Source organism: Eulemur rufifrons, chromosome 5 (genome assembly GCF_041146395.1).
Source record: "Eulemur rufifrons isolate Redbay chromosome 5, OSU_ERuf_1, whole genome shotgun sequence".
Lineage (NCBI taxonomy): Eukaryota > Metazoa > Chordata > Mammalia > Primates > Lemuridae > Eulemur > Eulemur rufifrons.
The window spans coordinates 1,954,718-1,981,838 of record NC_090987.1 but is presented as its reverse complement, the minus strand read 5'-3'; the positions used below and the strand labels follow the sequence as shown (position 1 = coordinate 1,981,838).

The window sequence follows — 27,121 nt, the reverse complement described above, 5'->3', positions numbered from 1 at the left end:
AGACAGTCCCAAGCTTCACATTAGCTCAGACATGAGCCCCGAGCCTTTGGGGAGGAGACCGCTGTCAACAGTGCCACACTGCGCGGGACACTGATCTCCTGCTGTTCATTAGCCCATCGCCCCATTTCCCTGCGGGCAGCAGCCGCTCTGCAGGGACCCTGCGCCCAGAGGCCGACCCGCCCTTCGCTCACTCAGCAACTTTGCTCTTTGGATTTTTTTTTTAATGAAAAATTTTAATGCAAAATAGAGGAGCCAGGCCCCCGACACGGACGTGAATGGATCGGGTCTTGCACACATCACACATCAAGCACTGCACGACAGTGGGCGCAGTGACAATGTAGAAGCATTTGGGAATCTGTCCGGCAGGGCAGCTGGGTCTCCCATGTTAAAGTGTAACTCCTGGGCCTTAATTACACACACAAAAATAAGGGCGGGGGGGGGTCACCCTTTGGAATTTTGGAAATTCACCTTGCATTGAGCAGGGTACCTTAGACCACCCTGAAGCGTCAGGACAGGGTGACAAACACAGGAGACTCACGCCGAGAGGAAGGGAAGGTGAACACGCCTGGCTAAAAGCAGCGCTTTTCTGTTCCTAAGCAACCGGCACCGGGCCAGGAGGCTCCAGAAAACCCAGGCAACGCCCTGGCCACGCAGCCGGGAAGGGAGGCCGAGGCCTCCCGGTTCCAGCTGCTCCGACCGCTGCCTCCTAGATGGCACTGCTGGTGGCGGGGAAGTGACAACCGCAGGGCGGAGGACGGGCGGGGTCCTGAGGAGCCAGGGCAGGGGGAGGCCACAGCAGGGGTCTGTAAGCCTCCGTCACCCTGTCCCCACAGGGAGACCCTTCCTAAGGCTCTCAGTTCCAGGTGCAAGCGTCCCTCCGCAGGATGTGGAAAGCAGAGACCCCGAGGTGCCGAGAGGTTTTCGCGGAGCCCCCGGGAGAGGAGGACACAGGACGGGACATGCGGCCATCCCCCCGCCCCGCGCCCTGTCCCCGCCATCCCAGAAGGGGCGCGAGTGAAACAGGTGAGGACAAACACCGGCCCCGCTGCCCCTGTGGGATTAGAAGTGGCCGTTTCACCCAAACCCGAGAAAGCAGCCTGCTGTTGTACAGACTTAAAAAAAGAAGAAGAGGAAGAAAAAAAAAACCCCTGAAAGTACACTGTCAGGTGGCGGCTCCACAGACTGCTGCAAGAGGCCCTCGCGGCACAAAACGATCCCTCGTGTTCCTGGCGCTCGGCGGCCACAAACGCCCGGGAATGGAACCCTCGGTTCCCACGGTCATCAGAATCCCCTGGCGAATACCGAGAACGGGAAAAAAAGCCCTGACAAATTTGTCCTCACGTGTCAGACGGTGCCTTCGGTGCCGTGTCCCTGCGGCTGATGACTGCGTGTTTTTGGAGAAGCTGTAAGAGACCCAGGGAGAACTTAAACCCCCTTTTGTTCTGCGTTTTTGTTCTTGGGCGTTTTCTTTGTTAAAGGGAAGCCAGGACTGGAGCGGCCAGGGACGTTGTTTGCTTGTGAGGAGGGATCGGGGCAGAAAGAAGCCGCACAAAGGTTACCTTGGAAAATTATTTAAAGAGAAAAAAACCAAGACTGCCCTCAAATGCCAAAGGAGAGGGAAGTTTGAGGCCGTTGCAGCCCCCGACTCGGATTTGGCATTATCTGCTGCATGTCTCTGCGTGTTTTTCCGGCGTGTGCGGAAGGAGGCCAAGTTCGCGGTTCCGGGCAGCGCCGCGATTGGGCTCTGCAGGGCTACTGCAGTCAGGGAGAGAAAATGAAAGAGAAAAGTGACCATCCATCCATCTCCCTTGGCATGTTTATGTGTTCTTTTAACAAAAAAAAAAATATATATATATATACTGTTTACCAAATGGAGTGTCGGGAACATTCTGTAAAGAACACTTATCTCTGAGACTTTGATCTGGCCCAGACTGAGAGGATGATGGTTCTGCAGGGAGGGCGGCAGGGGGGGAAGGGAGCTTTCCACGGGGAAAACGCTTACTGCGCTACCTCGGGGTTGCACCTAGGACGGATCCCGTGGGAGCAAGCTGGGACGGGGCCACGGGGAGAGCAGTGCCGCCGCCCAGACCCACCACACCCACGGAAACGCAGTCAGCCCCGCTCGCCAGCAGGGGTCATCGCCCCGCCTGGGGCATTTGGGGACAGACACGCTCCAACCTCCTCCGTCAGCAGCTCCCAGAACAGCTCGCCATGACTCTTGTTACCGAGATCAGGAAATTAGAGGCTTGTGAAATTTCCGGTTATTTTCTGTTTCCTCCAGGTCTAACCACACAGGCAGAAAAGGCAAGGTGAGAAAAACGAAGGAAGGAGAGAGGGAGAAAGGCAAGAAGGGAGGGAGGGAGGCAGGAAATACTCCCTCGTGATCAGGATTTCCATGTCCGGTTTCATTCTTCAATGTCTACCTGTAAACAAGCAAAATCTGTCCCTGGACAAAGAAGTTTTAGTTTGTGCTATGTATGTTCACACTGGAAAAGCTCAAGGAAGAACAACTACGGATAATCTGTAACTGGAGCCGGGACCGCGCGGGAAGGGCTGGGGCCGGTTCAGAGGGTCGGCCGGCAGCGCCCGGCAGCTACGTCACCACCTCCCCAGCCGTGTCCTGTCAGCAGCCACAGCAGCCGCGCTCGTCTGTGTGAGCCATGCTGCCCCTAAAGGTGACTTTAGAGGATCCAGAGTTCACCTGGGTCAGGGTTCTTCAAATGTTGCCGCTGACATTACCTAGTAAGGCAAGCTTGATTTTCGTGAAAATGGTCCCAATGCGAAAAGTCCCGTCAGGTCTTCGCTCATCAACCTGCTGCCCTGAGCATCCACGTGTCTCATAAAACCTCCAGCCCTCCCGGACAGGGCCCGGCACACGGGGCACGACCCAAGTGTGCCCAGCACGAGTTCTACATCCTGCCGGGAGGTGTTTACCGAGCGCCGTGGTGAACGGGACTAAACCACACACAGGTACAGAACCACAGGGCGAAAGAACATCCTAGACAGTGAGCCCAAAGAGCCCTCGTGAACAATCAGTGGAAGACATAATACTATATGATAAATTGCCCAAGACGTGGCACATACAACTAAAAATGGAGCCAGCCGATGCCAAGGGGAGCACTGCCCGTGCAGGTGAAATAAATGAGAGGGAAGGATCAGGAAGCCACCAGGGGCTGGGAGGCTTCAGAAGGGCAGGAGGCTTGGGTGGTCCGAAATTCCAGTCTGATGCAGGCCGCACCTCTGGGCTCTAAATGAACACGTTTGTCACACGAGCACATTGAAAGGCGTGGAGCACCGTAAGTCAGAAAAACACTTGGCACAGGTGAGGGTAGACATCGCTTACCTGTTAGGAGATTTGGGGAAAGTGGGTGAATTTCTCTGAGCTTGTTACCTGGACTGCACAATGGGAGTTCTAGCATCTGCCCCTTGCCTTGGGGGCTGTACACAAGGTGTGACGTAAACACAAAGCAAATAATATTCATTATTTCAGAGTCAACTTTGACTGCTACTAAAATTCAGGCCCTGCCACTTATCTGAGTTACTCTAGACAGCCCGGTGTGGCTGATATTTTCAGCATATGCTACAGAGAAGCGTTAACACATTAATGGCCCAAGACCTCCCAGAGACAGTGCATCGACCACTAGAATTTTTGATATTTGTCTGAAAAATTCTGTATTCCTTTTACAACATTATTTGATAAAAGTTTCTAAGCTAGACTTTAACCAGACTTCAAACAATCTAATATTCTCAGTTGTTACTTTGGAACAATAATTTTCTGGGCATCTGTGCAAAGCGATGACTGTGACAGGCACCCAACACGCTTCCCTCCGTTTCCTCTTTGCAGGGGGCCAGGAGGTAGGTAGCGCTATCCTGTCTCACCGAGGATGAAATTAACGTTCAGCATTTGCAGCAAATCACCCAAAATCGCACATCCAGAAATGAGCCAGATTTGAAAGCAGGTGTGTCTACCTCCAGAAGCCAACGCTCTTCCCTCTGTCGAGAAACCCCCCATCCCTGCAGGACACCTGAGCTTTACCGTAGACCACAGCCCACAGGGTGACAGCTCTGTCATCTCGGGCAGCGTACGTAGCCTCCCTCAAACTCCTCATCGATAAAATGGAAACACTCACACCACCTACCTAAAACGGGTGTGTGAATTAAATTAAAATTTTTAATTTTAATTTTTTAGTTTAAATTAAGAGTTAATGCAAGTTAGTTAATTAAATTATGTTAATTAAAATTAACTAAATTGAATTAAAATGCTACCTGCCTCGTGCTGGTGTGTGAATTACAGGAGTGTCTGTAAGGAGCCTAGAACACCGCCTGGCACATTGAAACGCCGCAAACGCTGGCTGCCATCAGCGGAAACAGTGTCATCACCGTCATTATCATCACCACTTTGGTCACGGCCAGGAGATTCACTCACGTTCACACTTTTGGTTGGAAGAGTATTCTGTGTGGGTTTTTATGAAATGATTTTGAAATCATTTCTTACAATATTCCATACATCATACCTACACTTTATCCGTGTGGATGTTTAGCACACCGGCCACACTGTGCGCCCCGGGCGCTCCCGTCTCTGCCTGTCCGCTGCCTTCCCAGGGCACCAGGCAACTCCCAAGTGCTGCTGTGATTCCAAGAATTCGGCCAAGGAAAGAGGCCCTCTCTGCCCTGCGCCATCGCCTTCCATAAAGAGGCTGCAGAACTGTGTAGACAAAGATTAAAGACAGCCCGAGGTTCTCCCAGGATGGGCAGGAGCGCGCGGTCACGGTGACGGGCACCAAGCGGTGCCGGTGACATCCTGTGGCGGAGCCGTGACAGCCGCTCCCACACCTTCCCGACTGCACAAGCTGTGCGTGCGCACGGACCTGTCACTACGCATACATCAGCGGGAGACACCTGGGACTTGGGTAGCTGCTGCCAGGGACCGCAAGGCGCCCACTCGGACTTTCCCTTTCCCACGGCTGAGCCTGGCGCGCCCCTCCCCAGGGCCTGGCGCGCCCCTCCCCAGGGCCTGGCGCTGGGGGACGTGCTGGTGGCGAACCACAGTGCGCCTCGGGTACATTGACACACAGATGCTTGTCCAGTGTAGCCGCGGGCAACGCTCGTGAGCCCCGAACCCTGTAACGGAGGGGGAGCCCCAGGGAGATGCAGGACGAGTCCTCGCAGAGACGCGCAGGCCCGGCGCTGTCCCAGCGAGGAGCGACGCAGGCGCCATGGGGAACCGAGGGCGGCAGGGGTCTCTGTGTGCGCGTTCACACCGCCTCGCAGGTTTCTTCTCAACACGCATTCTATTCAAAGGGTTTTTAAGATTTTCCTAAAGGCGGTTAGTTCTGGGCCTGTGTACTTTCTGAGTCACTGATGCTCAGAAAATTGTTTAATTAAGACAATTGACACAATGTATTTCTTTTAGAGAAACCGTGTTTCATGTTTGGAGTCCACAAAGATTGAATTTTTTCCCTTTAGAAGCTGCTATCTTTTAAATCTGATCCACCAAACATCATGCGCTGGTGCTCATGACTTCTAGAGGTAAGTAGGAGACAAACCGCCGTGGCTGCTCGGGTTTGACCGTTCTAGGCAGCTTCGTAACTGTTACTTAATTGGCCTTTAACATAATCTTTCAAGGTGGGAAATGAAGATATTATCATAACCATGTTTTCAACAGAGTATATTGGAAAAGAGAAAGTATTTTTCTCCAACGTGACACAATTAGTGATATATTAAAAACTAGTAGACCAACCCCTCCCTTCTTTCTAGGGCTGACAGTTTCCATAAATTCAAGTTCTCTCTCAGCAACCTTAAGGTAGACCTGTCCCACTGTTTGGCAGGGGCAGACTATTCTGGATGAAGAGCATGAGCTGGTGCTTCTCAAGAGAAGCATATGCAGAGCTCCAGGAGAAGGGGTCCACCCTACCCTGACTGCCCATATGCAGTGGTTCAGGTTGTGCACTGCACAACCAGAGGTGGGGAACTGTCATACTTTAGCGTATATAAATGGCAACTCCTGAGGTGGTGCCCTGCACAAACTGCACAGCCATCAACAGAAGCTTTGGGTGTGTTCGACACTCTGTACTCCTACCTGCCTGCCTGGGAACAAGGCATCTCTCAGGGACGGTCCACGCTGAAGCCTTCTTATTTCTGCACGGCACCTTCACAGCTGGCCTAAGGTGCTGGCTCCCAAACTGAAGATAAAAGAAAATCTGACAGCTGCTTACTCAAGAGAATCCTCTTTCCTATTCACGTTCCAAAAGACAGGGGTTCTGAGGAGGCTTGGCTTCTCTGAGCTAGAGCACATTTCAGTGGCTCCCTGGAATCCGGAATTGTGAAATGCACAAGTCGTTGTGTGCTTAAGTGCTGTCGTGTCCCCCTGCGGGTTACGCACCGTCTGACGGTGCCATCCCAGAACAGCCGCTCCGTGCTTTTGGTCATTATCTGACATCCTACAGGCAGGAAACACCGACTGTTTAATTGAAGGGTCTGCTTTTAGCCAACTGTGCAGGCACTTTATTGCCACAGCACCCAAACATATTCCAATTCACATCCACAGAAGAAACTCCAAAACCACTCAGATGCGCTGACGATCCGCACGTGCGTCCTAGTCCCCCTGCCTGCGGGGCGCGCAAGCCCTCGGAAGTGGCGCCACGGCTTGTGTTCAGGGGTGCAGAGGCCTGCGCGGTCTGCGGTGTGTGAAGAGATTCCCAGCCTGGCCGTTAGTATGGGCCTTGGCTGCTTGGTACATTTACTGCAGACTCTGAAGTTAGTTGGGGGTTTAATTTCTTCTCCTCCCTAGACATAAATTTGCTAATAAACTGGAACTACTCCCTCGGATAAAGGGGCTCCGAGAAGTGCCTGTTGTGGCTCCCCCTAAACGGTCTCTATTACGCACACAGGGCACTTCCGCGCTTTAAACTTCACGTCCGTGGATAACCATGCAGATGAGGGCACCCTCAGAAACAGTCAGAAAAACTACATATTTTAAATAAAAAGATTCAGTTAAAATGTTAGCTGAGTAATTTGCTAATAGATAACTAAGCAAACATGACAAAGAAAAAGTTTTCAGCAGATAATTTAGATTTGTCTGTTCTATCAGTCCCAAGAATGATGGCAACTCAAAAAAAAAAAAAAATGATGAGTTGATGGGTACCCCAGTTGCCCTGATTCCATCCGTTACACACGGCATGCTTGTATCGAAATATTAAATGCACCCCACAAATATGTGCAAGTATTATGTGCCCATAAAAATTAAAGATAAAAATGATGTCTAATTCTCATGCACCAAAGCACCAGAATAAATGAGTTTATTCCCAGTGCACCGGTATCACTTATTCAGCCCCCGTCTGCAAACAATGGTGTGCTCGGTGTGAAAATACTGACCAAAATTGAGATGATGCAGTCATTGCTCCTAAAAAGCTTAAAATCAGGGGGAAGACAATAAACACATGAGCATTTTAACCGGGACTGACAGTGAGAAGAGGGGTAACCTTGAAGCGCAGCAGCAGCAAACAGCACTGTGACCACACGCAGGAAGACGCAGCGCTTCGCAGAACCGGGAGCTGAAATCCCACCCCCACCCCCGCTGTACTGAAAGACACCCCTCCAGGGTGAGTGCAGGGACAGAAGGGAAACAGGGACGAGGGCAGGATGGAAAAGCAGCAAATTGCACCAAGCACCCCGTTTGCATATTTTAAAATAAAAGGCCAGTCCACGTTCCCCTGCACCGGAGGTAGAGGTGGGAGCTCTGATTTCTGGAGCTGGAAGCTGACCTCCCCAGCTCTGTTGTGCTGCATTTCAGAGGCGCAGCTAACTGAATGATAGATGGCGAAGCCGCCTGGGCAGTAGCCAGTCGCCATCTCCTTCTGTTCTGAGACCTGCATCCAAATTTGAGCCTGTGAAATGGCTTGGGTGATCTTAATTTGACAGTTGTCAACATTTCAAAATCATTGCCAAGTTCAACCAAATGGAAGTCTTTGATCAGGCAGGGCTCTGGGCGTATGTGTGCGTGTGCGCGCGTGTGCGCCTGTGTGTGTGTATCAGAGAGTTGCCAATCTGAGCCGGGATAATACACCTGTGCACCCTTCTCCCGTCAGCTCTCATTAGCATCTCTCGACATGATGAATTCTGTGGGAGGGTGAGAAAAAAATGGCACTTCAACTTCAGTAAGTTTGGTCCAAGAAGGAGCAAAATGAGCAAACAAAAATTTCTGGATAGTGGATTAAATCAAACATTAAAATCTAAAAATAAGAAAATTACTACATAGAATATAAGCTTGTGCATTAAAAAGAAATAGGATAAAGTCACGGACAAAACCATCCATAGTTAGTATTATTTATTCGGTGCATATATTTTTCAGCACTAACGCCTCAGCCCAAGCTAAATTTGAGGACAATTTAACTAATTCAACCTCAGTAGAAAAGGCAACAATAAAAGTAATGATAATAATCATGAGGACAACAAGATTTTTCTGAGATTCACCACATACAAGATATCTCATTTGGAAATGAAACTATTGGCACAGCAGATACGGGATCACCATGGGGAAGTTATTGAAATAAAAATGCAAAATATCCAAATCCTTCATGTAGGGAACACAGCTGTGGGGTGAGGAATCTTTTTTCCTTGTTCTCTAAGGGGCTCTCCCCAGAATCTGCAGGTCATTCCCATTAGCGCCAAATGTCAAGAAAGCATGAATAGAAGACAAAGGATATGATGTTTTTGAAACTTTCTTTTTTTTCTTGTTTTCAGTATGTTGGGATGATTGTTTCCCAAAAATCCCATCCTGCACAAACGTGCAGATGTACAAGCACACGGCCTCGTGTGTTGTTGACAGGTCGGAATGGCATACCATAAGCATTCAATAAATGCTTGCAGGATGAATAAGCAGATGGTCAATGAGCATGATCAAGCTCCTATAGTTCCATAAAGTGAGAAAAATGTTTTTAAAAGCTGAGATGTGATTTCTGGTTAGTACGATGACAAAAGTATTTCCAAAACTGTCACCAGCTGAATTGTGCTGAGGTCATAGGTCATGGAGATATTTCCAATCGGATTTAATTTCATCGTGTAATCAGCTCACGGGGACGGTGACTAAGCAAGAGTCTCTGAAAAGGTCTTGAATCTTGTCAAATAATCCTGATCAGATCTCTGACCGGCTCAGTCTCTGAAATCACAGGCTCACCTGTGCTCTGTCGTGAGATGCCGCTTGTATAGATGTGTCAGCCAACACTGGGCCATCTGTCAAAGACGTCAGAATTCCTCTGCTGCCTTTTCCACATGGCCTCATGTAGGTGACCTGGGGTGACCAGATGTTTTTTAAAATTGCCCCGTGGTGGCAGGCATCTCTATCTTACGATTCTATCGCAAGGGCCAAATTAGGTTTTCTGGAGGGGAGAGACCCATGAACCGTTTCAGGAGTTTAGAGAAACAGTTTTCTTCACGGCCATGGACCCACATTTCGTACTGGTGGTGACTGTTCCTTTGCGGGCTGCAGGCAATGGGGCTTCCAGCGTCCACAGGCCACCAGGAGTGATGGCCCCAGTCAGTGGACTCACCTCAGGAGCTTAGCTCACTCACACCTGCAAAGTCCCTTTTGTCCTGTAAGGTAGCACAGTCACAGGTTTTAGAATCAGGACATGGCTGTTATCCTGCCTGCCACAAGCAAACTTAAGGAGATGCCACCTGCTATTCCAGAAGTCCTGTCCTCACCTCCCCCATCGGGTCAGCTCTACCCTCGGACTCCTGGAGGAGCATGCGACTCAGGCCAGTCCTATCTATGTGTATCAGTCAGCTTTTGCAAGGTGGATTTTCATAACAAACAGCCCCCCCACCCCCCCCCCAGAATCTCAGCGGCTCCAGCAACGAGGATTTGTGTCTTGGTCGTGTTACCCATCACTGCGGGTCCGTGCAGGTCTGCCAGTCTCTGCTCCACTCTCTTCTTTATTCGAGATTCACGGCTATTAATAAAAAGAATTTCTCCCCTGGGACAGGTCACGCATGTCATTCTTCCTTGATCTAAGACAGTAGTTCTCAACCAGAGGTTATTTTGCCACCGGCTCCCAATGTGATTAGAAGGACGTGTGTGTGTGTGTGTGTGTGTGTGTGTGTGTGTGTGTTGGCATCTCTGAGAAGATAGTTCCCTTCTGGCTCTGAAGGGTAACTTTGGTAAACCATCGGCAACCAAGATAAATTTTCCTGCTAATTGACTCATTCAGCGTTTTTGTCATAGGATCGAGAACATCCACGGTAAGTAGATAAAAGTGTAGAGAAGAAAGAGGTGAAGGGAAAACACACATCTGAAGTATCTGTTGTCTCCAGTTACTGTTCAGTTATAAGAAAATAAATTATATTAATATTTTAGTTAAAGAAGAAGAGGGAAACATAGTAAAACAAAGATGAGCACAGGAGAATAAACAGATTATTTGGACAGAATATCCTAAAACTTATTATGCAAAAAGAAGTTACCAGGCCAAAATATTTTTTCAATTCATGGACTCTTCAAATCGTTAGGAAGATTCATATGCACAATTTCAAATTATTCGTCCCGATACTGTAGTCCACTGATTTGGTAGCAAATTTACTACCAAAATTAAGTTTTGCTCAAGCTAATAATAAAGTTGACTTGTGTTGCTCCAAAGCAAAGACTCCCATGGTGTGCCAGGAGACAAACCTCAGGCCAAGACAGACATTGTGTTGTGCAGGCCACGGAAAATGCAGCTACGTGCAGATGTAGAATTCGATCATAATTTTCTTTCTCAAAACAGAATCACACATTGAAATTTTCAAGTCTTTAAGTTTGGGATATTATATACTATAATGTTTCACCAATAAATTCAATTAAGTTTTAAAAATAGAACACATAAAACACAAAGATTAACTCACCATGAAAGACTGAGGTTAAATCAAAGTGTAAATATTTTCTTAGAATAATTTTGATGAAATGATGATTTTTCTCCCCACAGTATCGAGACTCAATCACGCAGCTTCACCAGAACGTGACGTTCACCCCTGACCCATTTCAGGGTCCCTGGTCTGGGGCCAGCCTGGCTGGAGTCGCCCACAAACGTTCCCCGACTCTAAACAAGGTTCCGGACGGGAAGAACGGGCTGACTCTGGTCTAAATGCTCCTGGACGCTCTCCCGGGACTGGGAACGACAAGCCAGCGGGGCTGCTGGGATTTCATCCAAACGTCTAAGACAGGAATCCCGTCGTGGAAATGGGCAAACGCGTCCCTCTCATTCCTCACCTGTGTTTCCCTCAGTTGTTTCAAAAAGGGAAAAATAAGGTTTGGCTTGGAGCTTTACAAGGAGTCAAGTTTAGCTAAATATTTAAACAGGAATATTCGGTTCTGTGTAAACCGAGATGATAACGGAGCCTGCGGCCTTTGTGTTTGTTTTGATGTTTACTTTTGGTCCCTCTCTATCGGCTTGTGCTGGGAAGTTGTTCAGAGGTCTCAGAATCAAAAACCAAAATTCAAACAAATGGATTGGGGAGCCTGGTTTATTTTTGCTTACACGATGGGGGATAGCTGCTCTAGGAGCAGCTGCCGAGGAAACCGGGCAGAGGAAGGCCACCAAAGTGTGGTTTGAAAGGAGAGAGGGAAAATGCCACCTGATCCCAACAGGAACAAGGGCTGGGATCAGGCGGGGGGCTGGGATCAGGCGGGGGGCTGGGATCGGGCAGGGGTCTGGGATCGGGTGAGGGGCTGGGCCAAGCCTAAGGGGAAACTGGCAGCAGAGTCAGGGTCCGCCCGAGGGAGGGGACAGGCTCCTCGGCCCTTAGTTCTCTCGTGTTCATTCTGTTTCCCAACAGAACCTATGACTCTGGACATCCCTTCAGGACAGAGCTGGGGGACCAGGGCCTGACCAGGCCACGGATCACGGGAAGGGACAGGCTCTGGGACAAGTCACACCCTTGGAACAGCCTGGGCTTGCAGGGACAGGCCCCGTGGTCTGGGCAAAGCATGGGCAGGGCGGGCTGAGGACGCGGAGAGTCACCCTCGGCAGCCCGTCGGTGGGGGGACTGCAGTGACAGGGCCGGGAGCGAGCAATCCGCAGAACGCCCAGTGCAGGGGACACTGTGCTCCCCCACCCATGCCAGCGCCCGCACACTCCCTCAGGAGCCACCCCTGTCCTCCCAGCCAGGGGAGAGACCGGTCACAGGGAGGCTAGTCAGCAGGCCGTCCCCAGAAGGGACGGGTGGTGCTCCCGGGGGAAGAGGGAGCCGCTGGGAGATCTGGGAGATTTGGGAGGCAGAACACAGACCCAAAGGCTTGGTTGCTGCTCACCCCCTTCCCCAGGTTCGAGGTCACCGTTTACATGGAAAAGGCCTTAAGTCATTGCTGGAAGCACCTGTCACTGCCACCTTCAATACTGTCTCCTTCAAATAGACGCACAGGCCCACGCCTGGAGGGATGGCTGGGGGCAAGAGAAACCTACGGGATGTTTTCCTAAACACAGGAGAGGAGGCCATTTAATTGCAGACAGTGACATTTTAACGAGCACAAGGGCAGCTCCAAGAGAACAAGCAGCACGGAAAAGTCACACAGGCAAATCTCCGCGTCAGAAGGACGGCGTGGCCGGGGGAGCTCGGGGACGCAGCGGAAAGCGTGCGTGAGGGGCGTGAAAACGCACGGCCAGACAGGCACCTCGACACGCCCAAACCGCACGGCAGCACATTCGAAATCATGCGATAAACTGCAAAGCCACAGGATTGGCAATAGCCAGATTTCGATTTTGTAAAGAAAAAGGCCAAACACAAGAGATTTCCTCAGAAACCTCTGCACATAGTCATGGCCCACGGCAGTGTCACAGTTTTACACCTTGTGAGACCAAACACAGCACTGGTCAAATATTTTGAGCAACAAAAGGCAAATAGCATAGATCCTGCTGCAATACAAGCTGAGATTACCGAGATTTGGAAATCCGTAACACGGGAAGGCGTTTTTGTGCTTGGGAAGAGGAGACCCCATTGTTTAAGGGCAGATGTTCCCTTTTTGACCCAGCTAAGCCCTGGGGAAATGACAGGACTTTCTGTGTGCGTGACGGCAGCCCGCAGGAAACACGATCTCTTGGCAGGGATTCTGAGCTGCCAGAACATCCCATCCGCTCGGAGAGACACAAATCTGACAGGCGAGAGGCCACGGGCTCTCTGAGCAAGGAAGGTTTGATCCACATTGCCAAAGACTCGTGCACACCCTCCGACAGAATGGGTTCTTCGGAAATACTCATTTTTCCATAGGTTTGTATTTCTTTCGCTTTTATTTGGATCTCTGGGAATCTCAAAAATGAAAAAGAAAAAAAAACTCTTTTCCAAGGTAAATCCTCCGCTCGTCCGTCTTCCTGGGTGGAAGCCAACACTTGGCAAGACTCTCACCTGTTTGGGTGGAAACACACGGGGTGTGTGGGTAGCTCCCCCTTCATCGATTTGAAAAGAAAAAAGCAAGGGTCATTTATTAGAGGTTATTTTTCATGCAAACACACCATGTTAGCTGTCATTCAAAAGAGTTTAGTCTATGCCATCATTCACATACATTTGGAATTCCAGAACCTCTGAGCAGTGCAGTATTGGCACATCCTTTGGTGAAAATGGTCCTCCCTGGAAAGCATGGCATGCTGTAAATTTGCCTGGCCTGTAGTCCAGACCACGCGTGAACTCTGAATCCAAAGCAGGTGCATTAAACTACATCACTTTGTCTTGCAATAGTGTTTCCATTAGTGGGACTGCAGTTAACCCTTTAGACAGGAACCAGCCTTTCACACCAGGAACATCAATCGAGGAAGGTCTTTTCAATAAAATTAATAGTTGCCACTTACTTCAACTACCTTGACCATCTGACCCCATTTATATGTTTCTGTAGAAGAGAAATATCCGTGTCCAAATCAGCCTTGATTTAATGGCCTCCATAGGGCTTGAAATGGTGGGAATTTACTGGAAGTCTTAAGAACATCAGTGAATTATTGCATCGTCACTTAATAGGAAGAGATCACCAATCATGGCCCTTTTGATCTCCAATAATAAGGGAGCATCTTTTGTTTGCATTGTATGATCAATATATGCTTTCTTTGTTCATTTTGTCAAATTGTATTGTGCCACCAGCTGAGACTGCTGTCTTGAGTCTTCCCCTGACTTGATTTAGCCAATGGGTAGATTGTTGAAAACGGCCATTCTCTGATATTAAAATGGTGGCCCAGCTATCTATCAACTCAACGTTACTGTGCAGACTGGTTTTTTTTAATAAAATTTAACCTAGCAAAGATATCCATAAGCTATGGCAGAGGTCTGCCAGTAAACTACATTCTTGTTGAAATTCCTGTGTCACTCACGCTGCGGATATGATGTTTCTTTTTCAGAAACAGAGTTTACAAATCTCCCTTGATCTAATCATCAGGCTGCCCTGTAGTTTTGAGAAGACACGCGTGTTACTATCATCTCCCAAAACTCGGTTTGCCTCCTGTGCCGCTGGGCGTGTGCATGCATGACGTGACGTCACATTTCCAAACCAATTTCCTCCCAGATAACCTGTTTCCCATGTGACACTTCTGAGCATCTTTTAAAAGACATTTGGCTGAGAGAGTTGTCCAACGAGGAAATGGCCGTGTTTTGATTTTATGTTATGGAACTGTCCACTCTGCCCTGAATTGTGCCGTTGGAATCTGTCCTCACCCATAAACAGGACAGGGCTGAGGGACACAGAGGGTGGGAGGCAGGAAAGGTTGGGGGAGCAAAACTGGGTGTGGCCTGTGAGTCTCTACGACGCTCAGCCCCACGACGCCGCCTTCGAAACACGGAGAGTCGGGAGTGTGACTCTGGCCCCGTCGCTGCTTCAGACCCCTGCTCACCGCCGGCTGCTACTTGTGCCCAGCATTTCTTCTTACTCCTCAGCTCCCAGTCCCGTTCCTCTCTTTCCTCAAAACTCTTTCCCATCTTTCTGACTAATGATCCACCCAGAACCTTGTAAACAAGTGACATGTATCTAATACAGCTGTATTTTCAAAACAACTAACTGTGACGGAAACTAGCAATATCATAATTCAAGCCCTAAAGACAGAAGGAATATCATCTGTGCATTTATTAGTTAAAAGAATATTAAAATAAGTAGGCCTTTCTTCCTAGCATCTAGAAAGATATGCTAATTTTTTAGCTCAGAGAAACAAGCATGGTTGCAATAATACAAATCATCCTGAAAGGGAACCTTCACTTTTGCGTAAGAAGCGTTCAGACTTTTTTCGATGTCTACACATTTGTTGCCGTCAGGAAGCTGCAAAGCGAAATTAGCGGCTAGCGTTGATTTAACCCTTGCTGTATGCCAATATTGGTGCTGCGTAAGTTATGTCCGTGATGTTCCTTGGCACTCCCTGCTAGTACCCCATGGGGCTGGGACTGGTCTTCTCGGCTGGGGACCCTGAGAGGCTCAGAGAGTCAAACGAACGTGTCTAAAATCATGGCCAGGTTAGCGGTGACGAGAAAGGGATCTGAACTTGGGTCTGACCTCCAGCCTCTGCCCTTGACGTGAGGTTGTTAAATGTGAGCCCTCCCTCTCTCTGCATCGGTCCCCCTGCCCGGCTCTGGGCTGTGACGACAAGCACAGGAGGGGTCGCCACCTGGGAACGCCTTGCTGCGAGGTCACCCGATCCAAAGAAGCTGCCCCGGACCTGATGCAGGCAACACGTAGCCTCTGGGGGAGAAAACACAAGGAGGAAGCTGAGACGAGTCTCATTTGAAAACACACTGGCCATATCCATCGTTGGCATTTCATCTGTCATCTTCTTAAACCTACTAAACATGCAGACGCAAACACGCACCCCCCACACATATGCAAATGGTTGGGGGTTGCCCACCGTTGGGGATATCTCACCCCATGGCACACCACGTTCATGACTGCAGGGAGTCACAGCGTCTGCCAAAGTAAAACATTTTCATGCAAAGAAGAACAACAAATATCTGACCAAATGATGCCACGGAGATCAAACAAACAGGACACTGTTCTCACCAGCCACATAGCTCTCACAACTCACGTTAGCAGTAGCTGAGCATTTTATAAATCACTCTGGCACAACTCAAACCTCCAAAACAGCAAAAAGGCTTTCCAGGACGGGCCGTGAGCGTGTAGTCTGAGAGGAAGGAACACCCGGAAACCCTCAAATAATAGCATCATCCCGTCAAAATAGGTAAGACCAGGGAACTGGAGGGCTGCGTGAGCGATGCGTCTGGTAAGGGGCTCACGTGGCTTTGCTGGGCATACACGGAAATGTCACTGCAGTTGCACGTCCCGACAACCTTCTGCCTGTGCACACACGCACGGACTATGCTTCTGCTACTTTGCTTCCTTACGCATCAAAGGGAGATGCTAACAGTTTGTTTAGAAAACAAGCATTTGTTACCATTTCTGTGAAACAATTGTGCCCCTATCGTGGTCACCAAAGTCTGCGTGAACGGGGAGGGGGCAGCATGCGGTCACCTCCTCACGGGAGCTGAGCATGGAGACCCGGTTGTCCCTCCGGCTCTGGTGACAGCCTCCACTCAGGCACCTGCTGGCCACTCCTGCGAGGTTTGGGTCATTTCCTTTCCCCATTAACAGTAAAAAAGAGGAAAACCTGGAACCCATTCAAAGAGCCTCCTTCATCCGGTACCTTTAATTCTTGGTCATGAAGCTTTCAAATAAAAAGTGGCTCGTTCTGCGCAGCATATGGGTTTGATAACGGCGCCTGCGCTGATGTAAAAAGGGGCGGGGGTCTTTATTTCACACATCAGTCTGGGCTCTGGGCAGGAACGACTCTCAGAAACAAATCCAGTTCTGTGACACAGCTGTGTCCTGGACAAGCCTTCTCACCACAGACAAAAATAAGTCCAGTTGAGTTTCATGAACATGCATTTTTCTTTTCCACAGGAATATTTGCTTGACTAATTCCTGACAGTTTCAGAAACAGATACAAATGCATTTGCTTAAGAAAACAAAGCCATGCACAATATTTAACTCATTGAGATAATGCAGCAGTGGCGGGGTGTTGCTTTTGGCCGAGTGCGCTGGAAGAAGTCCTGTGCGCACAGACTCGCATTTCATACCAAGACTTTGTCTCCCATTCAAAATATCGCTGATCAAAAACCATGCCCCAAGTCCTACGGAAAAAAAAAAAAAAAAAAAAAAATGCCTACATAAGAATTACCCTGTCATGGAGACGTTTGCCAAACTGATTTTAAAGATTAAGTGCAAATAAATCCGATTCTACAAATGTGGCGGAACAGCCGGGCAGAGGGCAGGCGCCAGCCCATGTCGTGCACCCAGATACTCACCCAGCAAATGCAACCACAGTGACAACAATCACATGATTCTGCCCAAACGTACCCTTTCCTTCAACATTTATCTTCTCTCCCCTTCTCTAAAAGGCGCTCCTACCCAGAAAGTGAATACCCCTGGTGTGGAAGTTCAGAACCATCCGGCCAGTGTACCCCTTTCCATGAACACACTTTGTCCCTTCTTTCTTTGGCTTTTTGAGCAAAGAAGATATAAAATAAACCTTTGATAATTCTAAGAGATAACTCCACTTTATGTTCAAATTGCCCATAAAATGCACCCTGAGAATCATGAATATAATTTTTACATGCAAAGTGAGCTCCTAGGCCAGGCAGCAGTCAGACTTGGACCAGCTGAGCGCACTGCGGGGCGGCAGGTCGCAGGCCCGGCTCTACTTCCTCCTGCGGGGGAGACGGCGGCCCTGGCCCCGGGGCTGGAAGCCGCACTGGGGCGAGGATGCGGGGAGGGAAGTGCACCTCCCAGCCCTAGAGTTAACCCCGCTGAACGCTGCTCAGTCTTCCCATCCGCACTGTGGACATAAAGGAATGACAGCTGAATCCCGCACTGATACAGCTGAATCTATAAACTGGGTCGAAAAGTCTGATGTGGGGAAGTAGAACGTCCCCACGTAACACACCACAAAGCACTCGACACGTCTGCTGTGTGCAGAGAGGAAGCCTGGCTGACTCACACGGTACGTATTATTTAACGGTGCTGTGTAATAGTCCTCCGTGCATCACAAAGATTGTTAAATCACAAAGAGTTTTAAAAGATATGCCCCTGCTTATTAGTAAAATAAAAAAGGCAACTTGTACAGCTCTGTTTTCTTAGAAACATAATGAGGAAGCATACTGAGACGTTTTTAAACACTCGCAGGAAAATATTTTTGCCATTTAAATCTTCCAGGGGATGGTTCAGAGAGGCAGTCATTTGTGTTAAGCCACATTAACATGTTTATTTAAAAAATAACTCCAAATGTGACAGGTTGTTCTGCCTTTAAAGTAAAATATTCAGAGTTCATTAAAAAAAACTCCGACAAAACTGAAACCTTCGAAGAGGTATATTTTAATTTCTTTCAAGCTATGCAATTTAATTCAAGCTTTTCCTTCTCATTGTCTACATTTATTCAAAAGTGGCCAAATGCAAATGCTCTGTGATTCCTGGAACGTCCACACTGATCCAGCACGGATTACCGCTCTGGATCTTCAATCTCAGTAATCTACTTCAAACATTATTAAACATTAGGGATTCCTGTGATTTGTTTTGTCATCTCTCTGCTACTAACTTTCCTGCCACTCACTGCCAAGAGATTGTGAACAAAAGCCTGCTGCTTTAATCTCAATTTGTTACACTAAAAATGCAAAATTAAAGAAAAATGAAGAAAGTTTAATATTACCAGGGAATGTGATTGATAACATTGTGTCATGTTACGAGTTTTAATATTATAAACTGAGTTTTATGTTACTCTCTTCTAATAGTGACATATTTAACATTTTAAGACTGGATATAATAATTTTATGGGGTAAAATGGTTATCATTAGATGATTATACTGTAGTACTTTGTCAAATTCTTGTATATTAAATACAAAAAAAAAAACACAATAAAAATAAGAGAAAACTCTGCCTTCAGCTGAGTGAGAGGAGACACCCGTCCTCGGTCCCTTCCTGCACTCGGTGCCATCCTGGCCATCAGGGAGCTGAACCACGTCTTCTCCGTGGCACCAGATGAAAACCAGGCATGATACTTTATCTTGGTAAATAACTGAAGATCACTTGTTGCTGGCTGTAAGACTCTATCCTAGCTGTATCCTCAGGTGCGCTTCGCCTAGATCTCATCCATCCCTTGAATGCGCTTGCCAGGCCAACTGGAATGGAGTCTCCGAGGACCATTCCTACGTGGCCAGATCAACAGGGGCTGACAGCAGCGGGCCACGGGATGCTAAGCTGCTAGAAGAGTCTACTCAAGCAAAGCCAAATAAACCTCTGAAATAAGAGTAAAACGCGGCTCAAACTGTAGTAGAACATCTATAACAGAGTAGAAGCTTCTTTGGTGGGGGAGGGGCAAGGATGTGGCACTGTCCACAAGGCAGGTAGCCCTGAGACCTAATCAGGGGAGGTCCACAGATGACAAATGCAAACACTGACCCTCATTTCCAGTCCAAACAATGGATTTCGAGTGTGATTTATTATTTCAAGAATTCAAGTTCCCTGACTCAAAAGGGGTTTGTAGAGCAAAGCGGCAACAGATAATATGCGGACAACGAGCTTTTGTTCACGTGACCACAGCTTAAAAGAAATCCAGGCAGCCGTGTGGGGCCCACACCCAGGACCTCATGGAGTCGGGCTCTGGAACCGAAAGGGCGGAAACACGTCCGCGACACTGTGCTTTGTGCTGTCAGCCTCTGCTTTCAGGCGGCACAAGGGCAGTGACGGCCGTTCACATATCCCCTCAGGACAGGTGTTTTCCCATCCTGGGCTGAAGGTAAGAGCTGTGGGCCAAGGAGCTGTGGGCCAAGGAGCAGGCATTCTTTGGTGGGGAAGAATGAAGTCAAGTCACAGCAGTTTGACACAAGCTGGCAAACTGCCCGCAGAGCCGTGGAATTTGAAGTTATTTAGAGATCTGTATGTGTTTCATGTTCCAACACATTGTTGGTATAGAACTCACCTATCTCACCTGTGTGGGAAATGATTCTTGACATGGGTCCAGCCCAGGGACTCCTCTATCTGCCCCAAAATTTTGACCAAACCCTCTAAGACATATTTGGGCTTGAAGAAGATTTTACTTTCAGTTGTTTCTTGTTAAAGAAAACCAATCTGCTGACCAAACAAAATTTTTAAAGCCATTAGAAGTCAGAACTTTGCTCCAAAATTTTTATTGATGTTTTCTAAAGACTCGAACTGTTAGACTAGCTTCTTAGCTGTACAGGTCTACTCAAAATTTAACTATGAATATCTTAGGTTGTCAAATGGATAAATTTAATAATGACAAGAGTAAACGACTTTACCTTTGGTCACTGGCTGAAGAGTTTTAACGAATGCTCCACGTAGGCTCAGACTCACCTCGCTGGGGCTCACAGGGCAGCCCCGAGGACTTCCTAGGCCCACACGGCGAGTTGGAAACACCACATACGCTGCTTTCTGCATCGGCCACAGCCGACTCCGACCTAGCCCTCAAGCCCCAGCCGGGTCGCCAGCAGCCCTTCCTCAGTCTCTCCTGCTTTCCCAGGGTGGGTGAGTGGCCCAGTAGCACCTCTGCCCTCCCGGGCCAATTAAAGCTCCCTCTCGATCTGGACTGTGGGCACCACGGGGCAGAAACCACATCTGCCTTGCCTTTGTGTCTCCATCTCAGTGGACGTGGGCACCTTCCCGTCACCTACTCGCCCTGATACCCTCTACCCCGCGTAACGCTGGGCAGGTGGCAGGCAGTCACAGAACATGCTGGCAAAATGGATGAGAAGGTGAAGACGGCGTGTGGCCCTCGCATTCATTAATAATGAATGTTATTGCCAGAAAGAGTCCTACTCAGGTTTGAGACTGTCACGTGAGCCCGCCCAGGCGCCGAGTGATGAGAGCTCTGAGACGCTGGAGAAGCCTGGAGCTGCCGAAGCTACTGAACCCGACGCACTGAGCGCTAGAGCAGCAAAGCGCCACCGTGAGAAAGTCACACCCAGGAGCCAGGCAGGCCCAAGTTCAAATCCTGGCCATGCCACTTCTTACTCGGATGATGTTTGATTAGTTAATTAACCTCTCTGAGCCTCAGAGTGGCAATATTGAGATTTCAGAGTGCCCAACGTGCAGATAATGAGATCATCCTCAAGAGATTGTTACCAGATATAAATGTGTAGAGCAAGAAAACAACAACATGTTTTAAACTAAAATAACTCATTAAAATGCCACGAGAAGCAAGGGCACGTGGGAAGAGCAGAGAACGAGAAGCCGACTTTGAACGCAGAGAGAGAACAGAGCTCAGAGGATACCGGTGATTCGGCTGCGCTGTCATTAATGTTATTATTTATAAAGCACGTTAAGCGAGTGAGACATTCCACCAAACACAGACAATAACGTGGTCTCTACTTTTACTTAACAATCACAAAGACATAAAACAAGCCTCCCAAAAGTCTGAACAAGTAAGATGTTTTCATGGTGTTTTCAAGCAAAGGGAGAATTCGTGTGGCTGTTGTTACTGCTTCACATTATTTATGTTGGCAAAGTAAGTAAGTTATCACGTGCACACTCCCAAAAGACTGGAGAAAAAGTTAGGAAAAAAGAGAAGGAGACACATCATTGGCAATATCATTATCCCATAACTTAAAAAAAAAAAAAACAGATCTTATCAAAGTTAGAATGGCACCAAAAATGTCAAGAAATATAAAAGATAATTATTTTTCTGGAAGGCATTACTAGAAATACTAGTTAAGGGTATACGTTTAGATCAAACCCCAAGTCTGGGCCAAGATATACAAGAGGTACAATGTCAAAGGATGTCGCACTGATGTGCTGCCCTGCAGCAGGTCACTGTCTCTAACTGGGGACAGTCAGGTGTGGCACACAGGACTCACCGACAGCGGGCGTGGTCTCTGTGAGGACTCCGTGTCTACACTCTGCGAGGGGCGGTCCCGTACATCCTTGCTTGTGATGCAGAGAGACAGTGGGTTTATCCTGGCTCCTGCCTCTACAGAAACTAAAGAAACATCCATCTCACAAATGAGGGCATTTATAGGGAGCACTCAGGTTGAGTTTCAAATTGTCAAAAATTATAAAGCAGCCATTTTCTAAGTCATAGTACCACCGAGCTAATTGCAGGGACTATTTTATATTATGACATGCTCGTGGCACAATACGATGGTAGCACATGGACTTGTCAAAACAAATAAACCTTTTTTTTTTAATTTAATGAAATCTATTGCACAAAGAGCTAAACAAATTATGGGGTAGAGGCAAATGTCTACTACACTATCAGCATTTAATACCTGAAGAAAAACAGTGGAAACTTCCAGGAATTGACTGAAAAATTAACTGAACACAAATGAAGGGCTCTATTGCTGATGGAAGGATAGCAGAGCGCGGTCAGGGCAACACGCTCCTTCCTGACGCAGACATGCAGGGCAGCGCACGGCGGTCGGAAGCACGGCGCGCCACTCGGACTGCGAACGACCGCGTGCGGACTCTCAGGAGCGATGTCGAGGCCATGGTGTGGCCAAGAGAGGGGATGGGGAGACAGTTCCCAGGTTTTCAGAGTGGATGCTTTCATGGCCACTGAAATGCAGAAATTGGTACTTTCTTATTTTTCACCAGAGATGAAATAATGGGTCCCAAACCAGAAAGACAAATAGACAATAACTGATGTGGCCAACAGAAACGAAGAACGAGCCTGCTTTCAGCGGGAGCGAACGGCTGATTGAACATCAGCGAGATGCCAGCTAGAAAACCCTGATCCTGTCCCCGTCGCACGGACAGCCAGAATAATGAATAAACAATTGCATCATAATGAAAACAAGGGAGGGAGAACACCAGAGTGTGTTACAGGAGTGATGGAAACCCTGGAGAGAAATGGACGTCCAGATTCGGGAAGCTCAGAGATCCCCAAACAGATTCAAACCAAAAAGATCAGCCCTGTGGCACATTATGGTCAAGTTGTCAAAAGTCAAGGACAAAAAGTGAATTCTAAAAACAACAAGAGAAAAGTGTCAAGTCACATATAAGAGAATCACTCTTAGACTAACAGCAGATTTCTCCACAGAAACCTTACGGACCAAAAGAGAAGGGGATGGTATATTTAAAGTGCTAAAAGAAAAAAAAAAAAGCCAGTTAAAAATACTTTACTATACTATAAATACTATACCCAGCAAGCTATTTTTCAGAAATGAGGATAAAATAAAGCCCTTCTCAGACAGGCAAAAACTGAAGGAATTCATCATCACTAGACCAACCTTACAAGAAATGCTCAAAGGAGTCCTATATCTGGAAGCTAAAAGACAATAATCACTATTGTGAAAACATGCGAAAGTATAAAACTGGTAAAGTAGAAGCATAAAATAGAAAGAAAAGAATCAAACCCTATCACTATTGAAAACCACCATACTTCAATGATAAACAATAAAAGAGGAACTAAACAAAAGAATCAGAAAACAAGTGATAAAATGAAAAGAATAAGTCCTTACCTACAAATAATAACTTTGAATGTAAGCAGATTAAATTCCCCCACTTAAAAGATACAGATGGGTTGAATGGAGGAAACAACATGATCCAACTATAGGCTGCCTACAGGAAACTCACATCATCTGTAAAAACACACATAAATTGAAAGTGAAGGGATGGAGAAAGATATTCCACACAAACAGAAACCAAAAGTGAGTAGGTGTAGCTATACTCAGGAGCTAAAACAAACTTTTAGGCAAAAATTATAAAAAGAGACAAAGAAGGTTATTACACAATAACTAAGGGATTGATTCAGCAAGAGGAAATAAAAATTTTCAACATGTATGTAGCAACACTGGAGCACCCAAATGTACAAATCAGATATCATTAGATCTAAAGGGTGAGACAGACCCCAACACAGTAACAGCTGGGGACTGGAAGATCCTACTCTCAGCTCAGCAAAGAGAACAGTCAACAGCACAGAGAGACAACCTGCAGAATGGAAGAAAATATTTGCAAACTATTCATCTGTTCAGGGATTAACATCCAGAATATACAAAGAACTCAAACAACTCAACAGAAAAAAAATCTGATTTAAAAAAATGAGTGAGCTGAATAGACATCTCTCAAAAGAAGACATACAAATGTCCCACCGGTATATAAAAAAATGCTTAACATCACTGATCATCAGGGAAATGCAAATCAAAACCAAAATGAGATATCACCTCACCCTAGTTAGAATGGCCATTATTAAAAAGATGACAAATGCTGGCAAGGATGCTCGACAAGGGGAACTCTTCTATGCTGTCAGTGGGAATGTAAATTAGTACAGACATTATGGAAAACAGTAGGGAGCTTCCTCAAAAAAACTAAAAATAGGACTATCCTATAATCCAGCAATCCCACTACTGAATTTATACCCAAAGGAAAGAAAGTCAGTATGTCAGAGAGATACCTGCACCCCCATGTTTATGGCAACACTCTTCACAGTAGCCAAGACGTAGAATCCACCTAAGTGTTCATCAGCAGATGAATGGATGAAGAAAATGTGGTATATACACACAACGGAATATTATTTAACCATAAAAAATAACAAAATTCTGTCATTCACAACAACATTAATGAACTTGAAGGACATTGTGTTAAGTGAAATAAGGCAGGCACAGAGAAATAAATAGTGCATGTTTTTGCTCATGTGTGGAAGTTAAAAAAGATGATGTTGTAGAAATAGAGAGTAGAATAGCAGTTACTACGGGTGGGGACGGTTCGGAGAGGATACAGAAGTTCTACAGCACTGTAGGGTGACCATAGCAAACAACAAGCTATGGTATATTTTCAAATAGCTAGAAGAGCAGATTTTAAATGTTCTAAACACAAAGCAATGATAAATGTTTGAGGCTATGGACATGCTAATTACTCTGATCTGATCATTACACATTGCATGTATGGATTGAAACAATACACTGACCTCCATAAGTATGTAAAATTTTGATGAGTACATTTAAAATAATGAAAGCAGAAAAAAAGAAATGAGTGAAAATGTTTTGGGAGACATTTAGCATGGGTGCAGGGAAATGGGCCCTGTCGTATTGGGCTGTCGCAGGGATAAACCGAATCAGCCTTTCTGGGGGGTCATTCGACAAGACCTGTTATAATAACCTTTAGAAAGCGCAGCAGTTTCCTACCCTGGGTACACACCAAAGAAAGAATCGAAAAATTGCACAGAGATGGGTGAACAAACAATGCTTATCAGAGGTTTGTTTACATAATTTTTAAACAAATAATCTATAGGCCCATCAAAACAGAATTGAATAAATAATACATTCACAAAACAAGTTTCTTTGCAACCATTAAAAATGACATTTATCAGGGCAAAAAATGTTCACGTAGTAAATTAAATAAAAATGTTATAAAACTGTATGCAAAATATCTTTTGGTGGGGTGTAGTGTATTACATCCTATTATATTATATACCATATCATATATAATAAATTATTTGGAGGCAAATTTACCAAAATGTTAACACTGGGTTCTCCTCATTATGGGACTTCAGACTGTCATTTTTTTCCCTTACCTTTCTCTTCCAATTTTTTAAAAAATAAACATGTTTCACATTTAAGGGAAACAATTTGGAATAATAATGTGACATTAGAAGAAACAGCTGACAGTAGTGCAGGGGGGAGGAGGAGGAGGGGAGGAGAAAAAGGAAAGCGAAGGAAGAGCCCCGCGGGTCCCCAACAGAGGACGCAGAACGAGGCCGCTGTCACCGCCGCACGCAGGCTCCCTTCCCTCAACCCCTGAGTAACCGGCTTTGTTCCGGACCATAAGACCAAGCGCTGTCGCGGCCTCCTCCTCAGCTTCCAAACACGGTAAAACATAAACCCCCGTGCACCGCGGCGGGCGGCGGGAGGGCAGCAGCGGTGCCTGACTTTGGAGGCCACAGTCCAAGGATTTCATAGTTCATCATTAGCTAGAGACGCCGCACACAGGATGCTCTACCCATCGATTTTTTCCCCACCAATTTATTTAAGAGAACAGTGTTACTAAATCTAAAACGAGGCAAGAGGCAAGGCTGCGGGGACAACAGTAATGCCCGAGGCAGGCCAGCATTCGCCGCCGTGCTACGCCTTTACAATAAACGTGGTGTGGGACGCGCGGACGGCCACACGCAGGTCTGCAGGCAGACTCGCTGCCGGACCAGGGTGGCGTCTGGGTGGGTGAGGCCAGAGGTGGTCCTCCCTGCCGCCACCACGGCTTCACCCGCACTTGAAAATGGCGAGGTGCTCGGAGACGGGGGCCCTCTGTAGCGGACGAGATGTCCCCTCCCAAAGCCTCCAGGCAGCACCTGAGGGGACACAGGGGCCCCAGCCCGCAAGGCGGGGACAGCAGCCCCACCGCAGGGAGCTCCGTCTCCGGGGTTCCTCTCAGCACACTCCCCCGTCAATGTCAAGGCCATGTCGCCGGCACTCCCCGCGAGAGGAGTTCTGTCCTTACCCTCGGTTCCACAGTGAAGTCAAGTCAGTCGAAAGTAGGCTGGATGCGGTGTCACTTTCCACACACCAGAGCCCTGGAAATGCCCACTTTTTAATTTTTAGTTAAATCGTTTGCATGGTGTTGGTGTCGCTGCCAAAACAAACCTGTAACAGGATCGTTTTTCCAAAGGGAAGGGTCCGAGCGAACGTCACAGCGGCACAGGTTCGTTTCCTGGGAGAACTCCTCCCCGGAGGAGCCACGTCGATCTTGCCCCTGAACCCTCCAGAACAAGGTGGCCCTGTCCCTCCTCTTCCCGCGTCAGGGAGCCCTCGTGTGCGCGGGGGAGAACACGCACCACAAACCTGCGAACCAGCGCCGCTTCCCCCGAACCCTGCGCCAGAGGGGCTCCCGGACACACCTGGCACCAAATCATCTTCACGTGGGAAAACAAATCAAGCAGCTTCTGCCGGGACACACAGGACAAGCGTCCCATCCTCCGCCAAAGCGCTAGTCGTGGTGTGACGTTAGATACACACACACGGCCTGTCCTCAAGAAGCATTTCCCAGCCAGCCAGCCCATGGTTGGTCTAGAATGTGTCTAAAAATAATAAACAGCCTTATCAATGCCAAGCATCTCATTACAATCACTTATGTGCCTTGCAATTATGTTGATAAGAAAATATTTCGGTGACATTCTAAGTTCATCACCACAATTCCTGAAAT

The 27,121-nt window shown here is 47.5% G+C and overlaps 1 protein-coding gene across 1 annotated transcript in view; it reads left to right on the top strand.

Moving 5' to 3' along the window:
• Nucleotides 1-20,692, top strand: part of LOC138383521 (uncharacterized) — a 28,465-nt gene extending 7,773 nt beyond the window's left edge. The window contains exons 3-6 of the mRNA XM_069468612.1: nt 2,282-2,309; nt 19,700-19,769; nt 20,365-20,518; nt 20,637-20,692. Of these exons, the coding sequence (XP_069324713.1) occupies nt 2,282-2,309; nt 19,700-19,769; nt 20,365-20,518; nt 20,637-20,692 (308 nt within the window). The remainder of the gene's footprint in view (nt 1-2,281; nt 2,310-19,699; nt 19,770-20,364; nt 20,519-20,636) is intronic.
• Nucleotides 20,693-27,121: the final 6,429 nt, after the last annotated feature.